This window comes from Condylostylus longicornis, unplaced genomic scaffold (genome assembly GCF_029603195.1).
Source record: "Condylostylus longicornis isolate FDR11 unplaced genomic scaffold, ASM2960319v2 ptg000135l, whole genome shotgun sequence".
In the NCBI taxonomy this organism is placed as follows: Eukaryota; Metazoa; Arthropoda; class Insecta; order Diptera; family Dolichopodidae; genus Condylostylus; species Condylostylus longicornis.
In genome coordinates, this window is record NW_026578103.1 from 12,883,818 (window position 1) to 12,904,847 (window position 21,030).

General features: G+C 23.6%; 1 protein-coding gene across 3 annotated transcripts in view; it reads right to left on the reverse strand.

Moving 5' to 3' along the window:
• Positions 1-1,336: 1,336 nt before the first annotated feature.
• Positions 1,337-21,030, reverse strand: part of LOC129615081 (protein phosphatase 1 regulatory subunit 14B) — a 125,130-nt gene continuing 105,436 nt past the window's right edge. For all 3 annotated transcript variants that reach the window (XM_055530145.1, XM_055530147.1, XM_055530146.1), the window contains 4 exons: positions 7,202-7,906; positions 6,150-6,224; positions 1,778-1,819; positions 1,337-1,656 (listed from right to left, as the gene is read on the reverse strand). In XM_055530145.1, the coding sequence (XP_055386120.1) occupies positions 1,615-1,656; positions 1,778-1,819; positions 6,150-6,224; positions 7,202-7,417 (375 nt within the window). In that variant the 5' untranslated portion in view covers positions 7,418-7,906 and the 3' untranslated portion in view covers positions 1,337-1,614. The remainder of the gene's footprint in view (positions 1,657-1,777; positions 1,820-6,149; positions 6,225-7,201; positions 7,907-21,030) is intronic.

A 21,030-nucleotide genomic window follows, 5' to 3' on the forward strand; every position in this document is an offset into this window, starting at 1 on the left:
TAATAAAAAAAAATGCATTAAAAGAAAGTTATTTAAGCGTTGATTACATTTTCTAAATAATTTACAATAAAAAATTTATTACTAAATTTATTTCTACCAATTTTTATAATTTTTTGATTTTAAGCGAGTTATTTAGAAAAAAAAATTAAAATGTTAAAAATAGTAAAATTACTTTAATACTATTTATAGTGCGATCATATATCTCCTTTTTTCAGTCACTATAATTTTTAATTTTTTTTTTGACAAGATTTTTTTGAGACTTTTTCGCGTCCGTGCATCTGTTTAGAAAAATTCTACGCACATTTTAAGAAGGGAATGACAAATTCCGGAAACGAATAGATTTTTACGAGAAACTTTATTCTGTAAAAGAAAAAAGTTTCAAGTAAAAATCACCAATCATTCACCCATCTGCCTTTCCTCTCTCCCCTTCCTCGTACAATTTTGGCTCTTAAAGCCCAAGAAATTCCATTTTTAAATTCCGCGAACGCAGAAAAGTAGCACTGGTTTCTTTTACGGCAAAACGATATAGTCAAACATTACAATGACAAAATGGTTGTTGAAATTAACCGTTATATGAAATGCGTTTTCTTTTAAATTTTTTGATACTGTTTCTTTCTTTATACGGTTTATTTGAGCTGCTCTTAGGCACTAATAAATTATTTATTTCATTAGAAGAACATTTTTTTCCATCTTCATCCACTCCCAACTTATCAACACCTAAAATTTTTAACACTTTACACGAATTTCAGTTGGTGAGTAAAATTGGAGATACGCAACCAGACAATTATTTTAAAAGCATTTTAAAATTTTTTGTCCAAAATATTTAATATAAGAGATTTGTGATTTTTTAAATAAAATATAATCTTCAAGCCCTGGTGGGATTTAGATTTATGTATTTGATGATGAATATATTTTTATCACTACAATCATCAAAAACATTAAACAAAATTAAACAATTATAGTGTGTATAAGAAAAATTCACTTCTAAACAACGTGCATACATATAAAAAAAATTCAATTTCTAATAATTATATTACGAGTATGCATTTTGCAAATGTTTAATCTAATTTTTAAAGTTTATTTTTGTTTTCTTATTTATTATATAAGCAATTAACATAAAAATTGCATCTCATCATATTTATTATGTATGTATGTATATAAAGTTTTTTTTCTCTTTATTTTTTTGTGTTTTTGTTTTGTATGTAAAACGTCAACTAATTATTAAATTTGTATATTTATATTTAAATTTTTTATAGTTAATTTTTATTATATAATTATGTATAAATGTAAATTTAATTTAAAACGTACAATTATATTATATTTAATCGTTAATTTTACATAAGAATAATTTTTTAATGTTTTTATCATATATAAAAAAAAATTGTTTTTATTTTTTCTCTTAATCCTTTTTATTTTATTTTTTTTTTTTTAATTAATTTAAATTTTATTTTTTTAATAGCTGATGTATATTATATATAATATATTTATACATACTCTAAATAGATATTTATATGTATAAGAAATATTAATTAATATACATATTAAATAATTATACAATGTATATAATGCGTAAATATAAATATTTTATAAATTTTTGTATCATATGATAAGCGTCTACAATGTTTTTGCTTTATCAAGGAGATCACTGATGAATTTCTGTAATAAAAACCAAAAAGAAAATTGTAATTTATTAAATACTTTATGTTAAAGTTATTAATTAAAATAAAATAAAAAAAAATTTATTTGATTTTAAGATTAAAAAAACAATTAAGATTACCGATATGTCTTGCTGTGGTTTTTTGCAGTCTGATAATAGCCTCTGTAAAACAAAGGAAAAATAAAATAAATTCATTAAAAATCTAGTAAAAATTAAATATAAATTTCAAGTAGTAGTTATATAAAGCTATAAAATTCCAATTTGAATAAAATTTATACGTTTCAAAATTCGATAATGTTTCAAAGACGAACTTGAAAACACAAATTTTTCTATTACAAAAAGTCAAACATTAGTTTGGAAAATTAGATATGGAATATCTGCCATATAAAAGCAGTACTATGCAAAATTATTGTTGTTTTGATCGATTGTAGTAACAATGAACCTATTTACATGTGCTTGTAGTAGATTATCACACTCTCTCTACAGATAAATTTTATTTTTATCGAAGAGAGGGTGTGAGAAGCATAAAAGGAAATTTGTGCATGCACAATTCAATAGAACGTTTTAGGCTAAATTGATGATTTTTTAAATATTATTTAATAGAACTCATATAGTTACAAGTTCAGTTCTAAGGACATAATCTCTATTTTTATAAGAAAGAATTTCAGTTTAGCGTGTGATGAATGGTTAGGAAATTTGTTTACAATTTTTTTTTTTCCAAAAGGAATTCAAAATTCTATGTTAACTACATACTTAAGTAATTTGTACAAAATAAAGCTATTTCGAGATTTTGATTTTATGAAATTTATAGCCTGATTTCATCTAAGTAAATTTTTTTTCAACAGTATTTGGGTTTATTTAGTGAAATATTATTGGTTTAAAGTTGCCACAAAATATCTTTTAAATTTCAAAGGCTTCATTTATTTCATTTTTTTTATCTTAAACTATTCATCTAATTAAAAAAAAGTTTTGACTATTTTGATTGTTTTTGACAACAAGGGACTATTAATTCGTCCGTTTTATTTTCGATCTATATAGCTGGACTCCTTAGATTGTTAGCATGCATGAAAAGTACTAATTATAAATTAGCTTTTGCAGATGATTTTACTCGGCAGGCCAGACAGTAAAAGAAATTGAAAATAGAGTTCAGAAAATGTTTAATCTAACAAGGGATTATAGCAAAGTATATGAGCTCTAAAGATTAATTTCAACAAGTGCGAAACAATTTTGTTTCGGAACACAACGGGTAAACAAGTAAATCTTAGTAAAAAGTAAATGTTGTTAATAGAAGCTAGATGTGTATTTAAGTTGCTTTAATTTATTTTAATTTTATATAAATAAAAAAAAGTTAAAAAACATAATTTATTTGTTAAATATTTCAGTGTATAGTCTAGTTTACCATCATTATTACCATTTTCCATTAATTTTTATTTAATTAATGTTAACACCGTCATTTTTGTCAGTTTTCATGTACTTACCTATAATGCATATATATACGTACACTATAGACCTATATGGCTATATGGATTACAAACCTATTAATCATTTCAATAATAAATTAACTTTAAACTTTTTAACGCCATATATTGTGGCAATTCATTCTTCTATACCAGTAATCAAATATTGGTGTACATAAAAGTATCTTGTGTATAAAATTAAGTTTAATTATTTCAATTCTCTACATGCATATGTATATGTACGTATATACAAATTGAACAATTCTACATTATTGTACATTGTGTACGAATTATGATGTGACGGTTTCTATTTCATTGGAAATTAATATTAATGTAAATTAATAATTACTTTATATACATTTATATAACAACCATATGATTGAAGGTATCAATAAATCAAATCACCATTAATATTGATATTAATCAATAAAATTTATCTATATATTATTAACCATAAAATTAAATTTTCAATTGAAAATTTTTGACATTCAAGATTAATATTTTAGAAAACACGTTGTCAAGAAAAGTGAAAGAAACAAAACAGTAAGTTCAATTTATGAAAAATTTCAATTAATAATAGCATTACAGATGTATGTATGCATGTACATAAAAGTATACGTTTTGTATAAGTAGGTATACTTAATTTTTATTTCATATTTCTTACATAATTATTGTTTAAAACAATTAACTGTCAATTTTTTCAATTACAGTTATTATAATTGTAAAAAATGAAAAAGAGTGTTACGAGTATATTATTAATTATTATTTAAGAAAGAAAAAAAATTTGGAAAAGACTTCACAATTTTAAATTCCAAATAAGGTTTCAAAATTAATGTTAAATAAAAATACGTTTTTTACGAAGTAAAAAATTAAAAATACGTTTTTTTTTATTAAATTACAAGAGTGATTCAAAAGCAATTGAATTTAACTCCCTCTATACACAATGCTAAAAGAAAAAAAACTCACAATTACAAGATAACAGTAAATTATACTTTTAATGATGGTTTAAGTTTAATTTTTTTTTTTATATTACGTGAACTAGGGGCGATCATAAGGAACGAAGTAAATATCAATTATTCGATATTAAGAGATTACAGATTGGAAAAATAACACGATAATTACAAAATGTAAAAATAATGTCACTGTTGAAATATGTGTGTGCGTTATTATAGTTTATTTAAAAAAAATATTTTATATTATAAATATCTTGTTTGTCTTTAGTTGTATAGTTGACATTAATTTGTTTAAATTAATAAGTTTAACATTAATTTTTGAAATTGACCTTCCTATACGATATAGCATTCATACTTTAAAGTGAGATTCGGGCTTTTGCAATGGAATGGTAAAAGCAAGTAATTCATATATTAAGAAACTTGTAGTGGTACAAAAAATCTTTGACATTTTTTGAAATTTCATATTCTTTAAATACTTGAGGTTCCCAATACATATATAATGAAAAGTCAAATGGAAAGCTAAGAGTTCGTTCTCCAAATGAGCCATTTTTTATTTTAATTTTTTTTTTGTTTTTAACTTTTTGAAATGGCGCCATTTTAGTTGGAAGAACTACTACTGATTACATAATATAGCGCTGCTCTCACAAAACATTTTCAAAATTAGAAGATTTGTGTATTTTCAAAAAAGGTACAGAAAAGTCGATTTAATGAGATAAGAGCACAAACAATGTTCTTTTTTAAGATTTGAAATAAAACTTATATTAAAAATCAATATTGCAGTAGTCTGTAAATTTAAAATATTTTATATTCATGTACAAGTGTGTATCTAGAAACTAAATTTATTTTATTTTGAAAATAAAATGCGAAATAAGTACACATACATGAAGAATACACGGATGTATATGCATAATTTTAATATGTTTGCTCATTAATATTTAAGTTTTATCGATTTTGGCAAAAATTCAAATGCATTTGAGATGATTTTATAGGATGTACAACAGTATAAGAGCACATATACATACATGTATGAAATTGAATTTTATAGTACATAAAGAAAATAATTTCTACCTTTTTTTTACATTATTAATTTTTATATTATGAAAAAAAAGGAATTGAATTGCCCTTAGTTGCGTGTAATGTTAAAAATTATTAGCCATAATATCCACTATAATACTGATTCAATCAAAAACGTGTAAAAATTTTGATTAAAAATTACTAATAATGGTTATGATGCTTTATATATCTAACTCAACATATAAAAATACTTTTTATTAAATATGTATGTACTTTTCTTAATAGTTTATCAGTTTTATGTTGAATCATATATATACAGGGTATTTCATTTAGAATAACAAACCTACAGCTAGTATAACTACATATATAAAATTATTATTTGCGGTTTATTTTGAAAATTTTATTTCGAACCGATCTAAATTACATATTATGTAATTTTGGTTTAGGTACTTTGGAAAACCTTTCTTATAGCAAAAAAAAATTTCTCCCTTAAAAATTGCATATTCTCCTCACAATAGCTTTTGTCCTAACTGACGTAAGAAAAGGTAAACACAGTCAGATTATTATTGTCGGAACATTTTGTATCTAAGAAATTAACTTATGCGGTTAATCATTTCCTAAGAAATTTTTGGTACTGGTTTGCTTCTATAAAATAAAAAAAAATTTGTATTGATTTATAATACAGAAAACTTCTTTTGTTAGATTTTTCCTTGCTCACAAAATATTAATAAAAATGATTTTAAATACTTTTAGCATTCACAGGTACGAGTATTAAAGTGATTTTCTCACCTTCATTGATGAAGATATTTTGAAAGTCATATCTAATTAATTCAAGATCATTTGAATTAGTCATATGCATTAATAAAAAGATCACTTAACTAGTGTTCTTGGGCATTTATAACATTTTTAAATTCATATGATATAAGAATGGCAATTGAGATTAAAAATTTTAATATTTGTGTACAAATTTTTATACATAATTTTGTTATATATAAGTATATATAATTACGGTCAATGTAGTTTTATTGAATTTAAATAAAAATTATAGTATGTTTGTATAATACTTACAATCAGATGAGATCGACGAATTTCATCTGTGTCCATGTCTAAAATTTCATCGATGTCTACATCTATAGCTTCACTCTGGGGATAACGATGATGAATTCAAGTTGAATACAAGATAAATATCATGTAAATAAAAAAGTAATAAAAATGTTCAAGTTATAAAAAACAAGTAAATGATTCATCGTCAGTAATTTTTGTGAATTAAGTAAAATATTTGCAATCAAATAAAGAAAATAAACACATATCTTTACATAAAATATACTAGAGTGTATACACAAAGCGAAAGTTCTTTTAAAAATTGAATGCCTATGGCAAGAAAATATTATTTTCAATCTCAATTATTGAATTCAATTAATAATATATAAAGGGATTATTTAAGCAAAACATTTTGCAAATTGACCAGTTGAGATGATCTCAGACTCTTATCTAGAGCACTTGCTTAAAATTCACACTTCTGATGAACTTTATTTTCTTTCGTGAAACAATTTTGCGGAACAAATCCAAAAAAAGCTCACCTAGGAGATTCTTTCTCCTATGAAGTAAGACTTTATAGTCTCCGGAATGAGTATTATTGCTTCCATTGTTTTGTTATGAAATTGTTGCTAAATGAAGAGCTTTTTTCTAAAAAAATTAAAATTTTAGTAATTTTGTTTACCATAGCCTGGCAATATGCAATTTTTGCTTACGTAATACCGCGTGTATAAGATTGAATTGAATATTTTATATACATACGTATGTATATATGTAAATATTGATTTTTATAGCAAATTTTTATTGATCGCTGAACCCGATAATTATCTCTTATACTTCTTTTTCTTAAAATATGACTATAAATTATGTATTTAATATTTAATGTTCTAAAATGTTTAAAGATAAATGCTTTATAATATTTATTATCTTTCAATTCAACAAACACATTATAATTAAGATGAATCATTAGATTCTTAAAAAACATACAAACACGTCATATATCTATAAATATTATTGATATGTATATACATATATAATTATATATAACTTATATAAAATATATTATGAAATTTTATTTTACTTACAGGTGGTTCAAACAGTTTTTGTATCTCATCATATAACCACATTTCTACAGCTAATCTTTTTCTTATTAAACTCATCTGATGCGAACCATATTTGGCTGTTAAAAATTTTTCTCTTCTTTCTTTAACCTCTGAACCTTTTTCACTAAAATTAACTCGCAAATTTGTACGATTCGGTGATCTTTCACAATCATTCATTGACTCTAAACCACACTGCATCTTTTTGGATTTCTTTTTTTGTTTTTTTTTTTTTAGTTATTATATGTAGTTGATAATTTATTGTGCGTTAGCTACTTCTGTAGCTCTTAATATTATACAAAGTTGTTCAACTTTGTATAATATTAAAAAATATATTTTGTATAAAAAAAACTATGATCAATTATTTATGAGATCTTTCAGTTTTGTAAGAAGCATATATAGAAGATACTCTCGAAATCATTAAAGAGGAAAAAAATTTATAAATTCTATGTGTATAGAGAATTGAGGAGATTATATTCAATTTAAGCTGCTTTTGATGTTAAGCCGAGTCCGAAATAATATTGTTGTTCTTTTATTTCCTTATGTTCTCTGTATGTACTTATGTTTTTATGCTTGAAGATTAAAAAGAGTATATTTCTTTTCGGACTTAAGTTGAATTTATAACTGCGTTGATGTTATGAACACGGAAAAATCTTTTATCATGCAAAAGTTCTAAACTTTGTTAAAAACCTGTGAAGAAAACAAATAAAATGAGAAGGTAATATTAATCTGAGTAAAAATAAAAATTCAAAATAAAGAAAATTAGCTATATAAAAAAGGGAGCATTGAAAAATTATTTAAAATACGTTTTGAAATTTGTCAAGATTACTTAAATTTAAGGTTGCCAAAGGGGCGAGATTGAAATAATTTGTTGTCTAGATGGGATTTTGCTAAACAAAAGTTTTTTAGTACTTTTCGGAAAATTTTCGTTTTTGTAAATACGAGTATATTACGTTGAATTTTTATGTGTTTATATGAGCCATACTTGTTCCAATAAGTCGATTTCGCTTATAGTTAATATTGAATTTTTCGTACAGAAAAATTTTCCATTTGTGCTAAGATTTATGTGTCTGGCTTAGTGTTATACTAAATATGGAAAATAGATAGATAAGCAGGTAGATTAACCGACTATAGCTTAATCGATTTATAGCTTGATCTTCTAATCCGGAACAAGTTGGAAATATCCTAAAATCTCAAATGTTTCCATTTAAGAATTTCTGTGAATTTCTATTAAGATCAATGCACAAGCCTAAACGAATGAGTTTGTAACTCCAAAATTTGTAACTAAAACAAGTTACGTGTATTTCATCGTTGTGCTTGTAAAAAAAATTTATTTTTCTAAATAAATTTGGTAACTTTGATTAAAAATGTAACTTAATTCCAAATTGAAAATGACAGTTTGTTTTTATGTTTTTATCATTAATTTTTTTATTTTTTTGCTTTAAAATTTTTCTTTTTGTCTTTGTTTTGTTAAACTTGTTCTCAACTGGATAAAAGTAATTTTTTAGTAACCTAAATCTTTAGGTGGTGAGTAATTTCTGAAGTGAATGTGTTAGAGTAACAAAAAAAAATAAGAGGAACACTTTAAATTTATCGCCTTGTTTAGTCACAGTATTCAAAAAATAAATTCAAAATAAGATTTACATATAATTTTATGATAGATTTTAATTACTGATTTTCATTTGTACATATTTAAAAAAAAAATTATTATTGTAATTTTATACATTTTTTTTGGTTATAAGTGCTTGAGTATAGTTTGGTTACATATAGAAGGACTCAAATTCTGAGAAATTTTAAATTTATTTAAGTACCTATACCTTAATGAGGATTCAATATTCCAGTGGCATAGGCATAATAATTCCATAGTTTATGATCATAAAGTGTGAAATTGGAAAAACAATAATTTATGATGGTAAAATGAAATTGTAAAAAAAATTATTGGTTTCTTTGGTTTGTTTTATTAATTTTTTTGTACTGACAGTGACTAATAACAGTAATTGTCTATTTACGATGACTAATTTCAAATGAAAAAATTTTGTTTTCAATAGAAAAGTAATGTCCCTTTTCATTATTTTATTGATGAGCAATTATGACTGACAGGAGAAGTTCACCACTACTTATTATGAAGTTTTCTGCCGCATATAATTAATCTTTTATAACATTTTGAATTTGAATTTTTGTCACAATTGAAGAAGTTGGAAGTAGTTTGCGAATTCTTAATGTATAAAATGGAATTATAGTTTCCAAACTGAAAGCTTTTTTGAATGAAAATTCTGTTATATGTTTATATATGTAAATGTATAAAATAATCTGTAAATAGTATAACAAAATTGATTTCTTACTTGACATGTCGAGTTATCATAAATTTAAGAAGTTAGAATACTTATGTGTACGAAAGTGCGGAACAAGTCTAATATCTTCCAGATACTCTTTTGTATAGGATGCGGTTAAGTTGAGGGTGTTTTTAACTTTGATTTATATTGTGTTGAAAATGACTATTAATAAAAATTTTCTTGTCATTTTCAACTTTCATAGAAAATTTTTCATAGATTATCAGCAATATTTCAAATAGATACCTACTTTTCATACAAGAGCGTACATAATTCTGATAAGTTGTTTTAACATATTTTCATATATATTTTTGACATGTTTATAAATAGTAATGAAATTTCGAGTATATACATATGCATATATTCAACGTTAAACCATAATGTTTGATTTTTATTATAACACATTTATTATACACACGAAATTTAGAGTAAATTTAATGTAAGACACTTAACTAAAATATGTACATTAATGTAGTTACTTGGAAAATTTTATAACTCTATCAAATTTCTATACTATTTTGAAGACTACTCAATTAACATGAACTATGTAGGCATTTATTTATTATATGAACTTTAATATTAAAGTCAATTTTAAACTGAAATTTGATATTAATTTCAACAACTTTAGACACTTTATTTGAGTATTTAACCCCCACATTGTAAATAACACCATCTCTGATTTAATATCATAAAGTATTACTTTAAGGTAACCTAATATTTGTGACAGTAATTATTATGATTGTATATTTGTATACGTGTTTTTATTTTTAAAGAATTACTTTTCGCGCGCCCTCACTATCTCAATTTTATTACTACTGAATCCATATGCATGCATAAATATTTTCGTATGTATGTTATTAATTGTATTTACATTTTAGGAGATTACTTCTTTATGTCAAAAGTGCATTGTACAAAACAGATATTGTAAAAAAAATATCAAATTACAGAAGGAAAAAATTAGCATTTTGTATACATTATTATATTTGTATATGGTAAAAGAAGACAAAAAAAAAGATTTCGGAAACTTAATCCTCTGTTGGGGACAGATGTTTCAACAGAAAACAAAAATTTTTTTTTATTTTTATATTCTCTCGATTTTATAATATTTTTGTGTTCTCTTTAATAAAAAAGCGAATAAAATATTGTTTGCTGCTTGAGTTCTGTTGATTCAATCAAAAATATTCTCATTCAATTAAATTGACAATACTTGTTGATTTAATGAACCAACAAGTAGTTAAGAACAAACAATTTTATTGATCTTTTTGTGTTTCGTGGATTTTGTTATGACACAGTAATGCAATAAATCTTCACGTTTGTTTAGTTATATAATTAGAGTTTAACAAAAAATTGAAGTTTAAAAGAGCTTATAGGGAAATTAAGTGTTTAACAGTAATTAGCAGTAGAAAACTATGTTTTTAGTTTATACAATTTCTTATCAGTGACAAATTGAAAATGAGTTAGAGTAGGAAAGAAGTTTTGGTTTAAATATTATATGATTTATGAGTAAACTCTTGTAAAACAAATAAATATCTGGTATCAACAGTAAATACTGCAACAGTTATGTCACATTGACGTGTTCAAGTACTAATTAGCGGATATATGCGCAGCTTCTAAATGGAACAATCTTTCTCGTTCACAATAGTAATTGCATAAATCATTTATTCATTTGTTTAAGCTACTTGCGTTTAGATTTGGCTATTCATGAATAATTTGCAGATATAAATCGAACGCAGGTAATGACATTTATATTTTTTACCAGTTTTTTAATTAAATTTTCATTTACAATACACAATTTTCAACAAATTTAAGACATTTGAATTAAAAATTTTATTTTTTGCTAAAATATTTAATAAAAATTATATTAAAATTAACAGCGTACTTATAAATTTGTACATAATTTAAGAATATCATTATTCAATTAATTTAAATTATTATTTGTAGTTATTCTTGTCATAAATTTTTATTCCATAAAATTAATTTTAACATTTATTTATTTCGGTACGTTCATATTTAATGATTGTTATAAAGGCAATGTACCACTGCACATCTTCTTTAAACCCTATATAAATATTTTATGATTACATTGATTCAAAAAAAAAAGAAAATTGAAAGTAGAATATCAATATTTCTTTTAAAAGAGTCTTCACAATCTTAAACATTTATTGTATGTGTATATAAATATATGCTATGTATATAGATATTATAATAAAAAGGTCATAAACTCATTCTGTAAAAAGACAATATAAAAATTATAAGAAAAATAAAATTAAAAACCAAATCAGACATAAATTGAAATCATCTTAATAATTTCATCGTCTTTCATATATTAATGTATATATGTATATATTACTAACATTTAAATGTATACAAGGCTGTGCATCTACTTTATCGTCTAAATTTTTTTTTGAATGTAAGTCTGAGTACGTTTGTAAGTACATAATTTCTAAAGATAATTTTATTTATATATTTTAACAATAGACTCTCTTGTCGACACTATTGCAGTGATGTTAAATGTACGTGGTCGGTGGTATGTAAATTAATTCTTAAAAATCAATTTCGATAAGAGAAAGATATTATTTACTTGCTTAACATTAACACATATATTTTGTTAACTACATAGAAGTGATGTTGTAAATGTAGGATTCTGCTAACAGTTTTTGAGTTGCAAAACTTTTTGGACTTACATTAAAAGCATAAATTATGATTCATGGCTTTTGTATGATGTTAAAATTTGATGTAAATGTTAAAAGTATTCGTGAAATCTTACTTGATTCGTGATCATACTTGAAATTATATTCTCAAGCATAATCCATGAACAATGTATGTAATGAAGGAAAAAGCAAGGATTGATATTTTAAACTTTACAACGACACTATATGAAAATTTTCTATTATCGTTTTAGGCCATTCTTCGGCAGTGGGAATTGCAAATAACATAGTTTCTTGAGTATATTCTGAAATCTTATTTAATACCGAATTAAATTTCTTTTGTTCAACATAAATCTCTTTATACCGAAAAAAATTGGTAAATTTATACACAGAATCAGCAAAATTTTATGAAATGGAAATTTTATTAGTTGCGAACACAAATAATTGAGTAATGATATTGGCGGGATAACAAATTTTTACTATATATAAAAATCAAATCTGAGGTATTTGCTATCACTACTTTACAACATTCAAAATTAATTTTCTCTTATATGTACGAGTATCTATGAACATCTGAACTTAACTAGAATTATTAGAGTAATTCTGGTATATGTATAATGTAAATATGATTGTTGTGGCTGTTGTCGGAAAATTATTATACTCTTGGCCTTTTTTTTGTTTTATTAAAAAAATAATCGTGTAAGAGAAGACAAAAAAGGTCAACATTTCATGATCCCACAATCACTACTTTTTTTTTTATTTTTGTTTTTCTTAGAGAATTTTTTTTTTCAACAAATTTTCCAGCAGATGAACAAAAAAATATGTTGAATTTATTGTAGTAACATTAATGTATATAAATTCAAGGTATGAGAGCGACCATATAAAAAAAGAAAAGAAAATTAAACCAATGAAATGAAAATTTTCAACCGTAGAAAATTTATCTTAGGACAAAGAACCTTCAAATCGCTTATGGGCATTTTAATTTTTCTTTTTTTATTTTGTTATTTTTTTGGTTCTTTTGTTAGGTTCTGCCAAAAGAACTCAATTGTGTGTTTTATTTTTTTTATGTTTTTCATCTTATTTTTACAAAGGAAAGGTAATAGACAAAAAAAAAAATCAAAAAAGAGAAGATGGGCTTAAAAAAAATTTCAAAAGTCTATAAAAATATAAAGATAATGAAAAGAGAAAACAATTCCGAGACGAAAAAAAAATATTTTATTTATTCTTATTTATTTTTTTTTGTCTAAAAAGTGAAAATCTAAAAAAAAAAGTTGTCAATTCAATATAGAAAGGAGGTGCTATGTGGTTTGCTATTTGGTTGCAATGTAGATATCTTTGTCGTTCTTAAAAATTTTGATGAAATTCCAATTTTCTTATGATTTTATACAAGTAAAATGCTTATTTGAAAAAATAATCTTCTTTAGTTCTTAGAGTTTCTGATGGAATAGTTTAATTTTCAAGTTATGTCTAATGTAAAATTTTACATACGAATTGAATAATATAAAATTAAAATTGTGTACGAACGTATTTCTAAATATTCATAATAGGTGTCGTTTTGTAGTACAATTGATTGTTTTGTTTTCGGAAATTATTAAATTGGCCTTGTAAATTTCATATCATTTAATGTCAAATAAATGTCATTCGTTAGGAATTTTATAAAGATTATATTGACTCAGCGCAAGTTATATTTTTTTATTTTTTTATTTCACAAAACAAGAAAAATATTTAGGTGTTAAGTATTTGAAAGTGTACCTAATTTATTCGAGTTTGTATTAAATTGCATTCGAAATCAAACAATATTATTTTTTATGCCTGTTAGTACACACATATATATATGTACATATTTATAATATTGATTGAATTTTTTAATAAAGATTTGTGAAATTTTCAGGTGTTTCAAAGGTGTCAGTTTAGAAGGGCTTTCAAATACATATGTAGAACTATGATAGCAGCCTTTTTAAAAACGCAAGTAGTGAAAGTAAGGTTTTTTTTCAATTTTAACATGACATCAAAATTTTAATTCTGCAACTGTAATAGATGAATTTGAGTGACGTTAGAGAAAAAATAACTTATGTAATTATTTTTTAAATAAATTCTTGAGTGAAGAATTTACTCCGACATTTCATATACGCAACCTGATTGAAGTATATTAGAAAGAACTACATTCTCAAAAGTTATAGATAAAGATTCGTACAATACTTTTTACTACTGTAAAACAAAGAATAAATTTTCACTGTTATTAATCAATGCGAAGCACATTAGCCTGGTTCAAATGTTCCAGATTTTTTTTTAACAATTGTAAAATAATATGTTCAGTATTCAATTTTTAAACTAACTATTAACGTTAAAAAAAATTTAATGAAAAGTCTTTAGTATTTAAAGAGCTTTTCTTAAGTATGAAATAGCACTAAGGCATGAAAACAAGAGTATAACGTAGTTCCACGAAAACAATACTATAATTACATTTAGCAACTTTATGAGCAGCACAGCGAAATATCTATAAAAATACCAGTTTTACAAAAAATATTGTTAAAATCACACAAAAACATAAAAATAGCCATTACTTTATGCTATCAGTTGAAAAATATCAGTAAATTTTTAGGCGTTCCTAAAAGTATATCTACATGCGGTTGTAAATATACTTGTATATATTAATCGTCAAGGATTTGTTATAACACAGAAAGGGTTTCATTTTGGTTTTTTTCCATTGTCTTAATTTGTTTTTATATTTTATTTATTTATTGTTTTTATTTTCTGGTTTGTAAAATGATTAGGATGACCACCGCTAAGAGTGATTCATTCCAGGTTATCATAATGTGATCTTTTCTTGTATGCGCTATTCTACATTACGTCTCATAATTTTTTGTGTATATAATCGCCTTTCCTTTTTGTCTCTGCATGTACTTATGTTAAACTATAACTTTTATAATTTAAATATTTAAGAACAAGTATACACTATTTGTTATTGTATAGTTTTTGTGTTTGGGAATAAAAGATAAAAAATGAAATTTTAATAAATAAAAAAAAAAATAAACTAATCGTGTATATTTCAAACTTTGATATTTTAATTTATGCTTCATTATTTTTGATATTTTAATTTGTATGCGTGTGTTCGTACGAGATGTGCTTATTTTGGAAAATATTTATTTGATTTTTTATTTATTTTTAAGCTAAAATTTATTGAATTATCAATTTGATAAAGGTTGGAGACTTTTTATTTATTTTAGTTTTATTATTATGAATTTGATTTGGTATGAGTGTAAATTGAGACACAGACTATATGTTATATTAAATTTATGCTTTTTTCAACATAAACATAAACACTGGATGCGAAACATAAACAGCATAGATGAAATGAAATTAATATTTTATTTGAAAATTTATGAAAACTGATTTCTCATGATGAAAAGTAAACAAAAATTTTTTTCAACAAATTAAGAAAAATATAATTTTTAGAATAAATTTATTAATTATGACTCGTATTACAACATATCTAGGCCGAATTTGCAGCCAAGGGAGATAAATGATAAAAAAAGGTTTTAGAAAATTACTATTAAAATTCAATTGGTTCGAAAGCTTTGGCTTGTAAAGAAGTAAATTTACTATAAACAATCTAAATTTTCAAGAAAACAATATTCTAAGTAGTATAATATTCTAAACTGTTATATTTTAAGACTTTTCCAAATTGTTGCAAAATACGGAAATTTTTCTAAAAAAAAAACAGGTCCCATATAAAGGTTATTTTAATGAGCATATTCAATTTTATGGCATTTATTTCTAATTTTTCTTGTTACTTGCGTATAAATTAATAAATGTACCCGTTTTTGTTTATATTTGTCGAATTTTCAAAGGCTTGTGGTTGAGAAAAAAAGCCAATAAAATAAAAGTATATGAGTTTAAATATATTTAATCAAAATTATCACATTAAAAATTTATTAAAAACAATGGAGTAGTAAAAGTTTTGGAGGAATTGAAAATACGACAAATTTTATTGCAAAGAAATATAAAGATATCATTTTGCATTTAACTATCAATTGTAATTAAAAACTGTTAAATTCTCATTCAGTGTGTTTAAAAAAATCTGTCATTCAAATATACATATGTTTACTGTATTTAAGAATGAAGTAAAAATTTTGCCTTATTATAGGGAAAAAAAAGCCAAAATACTTGAAGCGAAAAATTTTTATCTCATAGCCATTCGATTAATGTCATTCAAAAATTTAATTTTGATTCATCAATTTTGTGTCGATTTCATCTCAAAAATTTTAATTTTTTAAATTATTCTTTAACCTAAACACAAACAAGAAGCAAAGAGTATTAAAAATTTTTTCCTTCATAACCTTTGTTCATGAATTCACACAAAAAAAAGATAAGATGAACTTAAAATTTTTTCTCCATTCCAAAGCATTTTTCTTTTAATAATTTTGAATGGAATTTAATTTTTTTTTGTATAAAACAAACAAGCAACACCACTGTACATACATATAAATATTTTTGTGATTATGAAAAACCTTAAGGTAATTCACGTTCTTTTAATAATAATATTTTGCTTTTTTTTTCGAAAATTTTTAATAAAAATTTTTAAATCCCTAATCGCTTTTATCTTAATACAATAAAAATCTTTTGTCTTTAACATTGTGTAAAAAATTTAATCCTTCTTATATGGCTTGTTTGCTATTTTTTTTTTTTTTATAAAATTATGTCTTATATAAAATATACAAGCACACGTTACATAAGTAATTTATCATAAATCCTTAAGTGTAAATTTCGCACGTTTTTAATGTTAAAATAATATTTATCCAATTCATATTAAATTTATAAGGATACAAAAAAAAATTTTTTTTTCCTTTTAACACCGCATATAATATTTCCGTGAAATATTATAGCTATTATTTGTGTATGTGTGCAAATGAGAAAAGCTTAGCTAAGAGTAAGTAAATTATACCTTTGTGTACCATTATATTTTATAAATTATATTTATGTACTATAAATGTAATGTGTGCGTTTGTGTATGTAGAAAAAAAAATTAATAGAATTCTATGTAAGTTGCACTATAATATCGTTTTTTGTTTAATTTATAAAAAAAATAAATATGAATCATAATAACAATAAATTTGAGCTTGTACAAACTAGTGCTAACATTCAATTATACGTAAACCATGCAATATAATCTATAACTATGTACTCGCATTGTAGAACTATATAGAATTTTTTTATAGTTCTCATAAAATTCTTATAAACTATTTTTCGAATATTTTGGTTTTAGTGTGTAATTTATCTATGTATACATATTCTAGCTCCAAAAGTTTGTTTTTTTTGGATAAAATACTTGTGACCTATTTTAGGTTAATTAGCACCCCTAATAATAGAAAATATTTATAATAACAGAGGTATGAGTTCCATACAACAAGTTAATGAAATACTATCTACCTATCAACCTATTTTTCGGTTTAGTTAGATTATATAGACAGAAATATTTTACAAACTATGCATGAGCACAAAGCTTACGTATTAAATTTTTGATATGTTATACAATAACGCACAAAGAAAATCTATTAGAAAATTTATTAAAGCAGTAAAAGTATATTTCACTTAAATAACCAAGTATTTTTTATATTAAGTATTTAGTATGTGTGTCTTTTTACGAAACTGATAGCGGTTAAACTGAAGCTGAAATTTTATATATACAAAATGGATCTTTGCAGTAGAAACACTTCTCTTTTAGGCGTCTATAGAAGAAAATTTTTAACTCCTTTCCACCCCCTCTAATGTTAAAACTTCTCAAACTAACAAAGTCATAGAAAATTGCGTGTTATACAGGGTTACCCTGTATTTTACTTGACGAAGCAACTGTATGCCAAAAACAGCATGTTCCTTAATTAATTTTTCTCCAAATAATTTAGAATTAGTTGAATTAAATTTAGATAATTTAGGTGAATAAACTAGAAACTAAAGTAATTTTAAGCAAAACAAATATTTATTCCACTTTTTTTTTTTTTATGAATGAAAATATTGCGTGAGTTAAAAATATAGTTTTTATGCTTTTAAAAGAGTATTAAGTATTTTTCTAAAGAATATTATCGCTAAAACTATTCTAAAAACTATTTCATCACCATGAAAAAAATAAATACACACAATTTGCAATGTATACATAAGATATTTCATATTACATGTTCAGTACAAAATTTAAAGGATATACGAAAATAGTTAGAGGAACTGTTTTAGATATAGTATTCATTATTATTACAGCGGTTAGGTTTAATTAATGAAGGTTATGTAAATGTGAATTTTGAAGCAAAAGAAATATGTGGTATGAAATAAATAAATTAATTTCGTGGAAAATTGGGTGGTACCCATTATTACTGAATATTTATACATTTTAATTCGGTAACTTGAACGAATGAAACTATTTCTGTGATATAATATTTAAGGAAAAGACTATAAAATGTCTTTTACATGTTTGAACTTTTTTTGCTTTCGGGGAAGCTCATAGTTAAATATATCCGATCTCATGGTGTTGCTGCGAACGAAAACCTGTTGCTCTGCCAAGCTGTTGATCCTATCCTATTAATTCTCTGATAAGGTCTTATCTTACGAAACTCATAGAAGAGTAATGTCGTTACGAGAATACAATATCGTAAGATCATCATGAATTTGCCCCACCAGTCTAATATTATTCTGCATAGATATCAATATAGCAAACTGGGTATCCGTGATTATAGCGACTAGTTTTTATAGACATTACTAAATAATTTATTTTGCTAGAATAACATTTTTTTTCTCTCAAGGCCTAAATTTTAAATTTCAATTGACTTATTGTTTTTGGAACAGTAAATTTTAACAAATTTCCATTAGGAGAAAAGGTAACAGTAAATAGCTTGCTATTCTTTAACTGAATGTTAATGTTTATACTATTTTTTTTTTGTTTACCACCCAAAAGTATGCAGCAAAAATTCAAGGGAAATGTGCTAGTTTATAAACAAACTTGTTTATATTAAAAAATCTTGTGAATTTTTTGAAATTATTTATTATTTCAATTATTTCAATTTTTTGTTTTGAGTTAAAATTTTATTAATCAACCTTTACATACTTAAATAAAATACTAATTAAATTGCAATTTTCTATTTAAATTCGCACGAGTATAATTATGAACGTTTATTTCATTGGAAAATATTTAGCACATGTCTAAGTTTTGTACGTTGAAATAATAAGTAAAAGACATGTAAGTTGTAAAATGTAATCGATATTCTGAGAATTTTTTTTAAGAATTTTCATTTTAACTTTCATTACTACTAATATTTTTTCCTTTTACCATCATTTGTTTTTTTTTTTTTTTGCGAGTTACACATAATAATTTATGTTAACATGCACATAATATGAATGTATGTAAATATAAACCTCAAAATAAATTATAATATGAACAAATATATGGTATGTACAAATCTATAACGATGAAGACAGTAACATCGTGTCAGTAGTAGTCTATGTGTATATAAGAGAAAAACCAAAAAAAAAGTAAAAGTCTTATACTCTTATTGACTACTGCCTGTCTTAATGATAAATTCTCAGCATGTAAGTAAGCGAATGATAGAATATTAAATGAGTTTAAATACTAGAGTTAGTAATCATTGTTACTTGTATGTTGGTTAATGTTTTTGTTTTTTCATTGTTCATTTATTTTATTAGTTCTTTTTTTATGTTCTTCTGATGAACATTATTTTTATGTGTATTTCTTACATACAAATTTACATTTAAAGTTATGTAATTATAATGTTTTATAGGCCGTAAAAGTAACATAAATGATTTTTTTTTTCATATTATTTGTGAATTTTTTTTTAGGTAAATGTGCCACAAACAATGTAGCTATATATAATTTACATACATGTGGCGAATATACATTTATATAGTATATTTTTTGTATTACTATGCATAATATAATTGGAAATAAAAAAAATTAGTTCATGTATAGACAAATGTGTGATTTTATTTTTTTGGTTAATTTGCTTATTGAATGTACATATTGTATGTATATGGGTGTACAACTAGAGATAGGTATTATTTGTGTATATAATTGAAATATATTCCCTTCAATGTTACCTAACACATAAAGTACATTTTTTTTAAATTTAAAGAAATTCTAAGATTTGTTTTTATTCTTGCTTTATACATTTAATTCTTTATTTCTGTATTGCATTTCGACTAAAATTAAAGATTTTGAACTGAAATTTTTTAAATTCTAACAGTTGAATGAAACCCAAAATTTGATTTCGTTGACAGTTAAAAGCTAAAAGTCCTGTTAATTGAAATTTTAATCAAAAGGCGAACAAAATTTACAAAAAAAAGTGAAATCGAGTCGCAATCTGAAAGCGATATTAGTCAAAATTTTTAACTAATTATAAAAATTCTAGATTCAATTCACATAGAATAACACTATTAATTACTTAAAATAATTGAAATATTTTTATTTATTCCACTTATGTTAATAAACATTGCCATTATGGCATTATGTTGTACTTCAAACTGGTTGAATATTATGAGTCTATACCTTTTATTAGGCTTATAAAATTTAAAATAGGAACAAAAGCAATAATATTATATTTCATATATAGAAAATGCATAATTAATACTAATAATAAAATAATAACATAATATGCGTGTATGATTTTTAAAAAAATGCGTGTATACTTCAACATATGCATGTGTAACTATACAAATAAAATATTATTTGGTTAGAATTGCATTACGTAAAAAGATAACCACAAATTAACCGAACAGCCAAGTTGCATGTGAACTAATATTTTTATGATTACATTATAAATTTTAATATTTTGTTTAA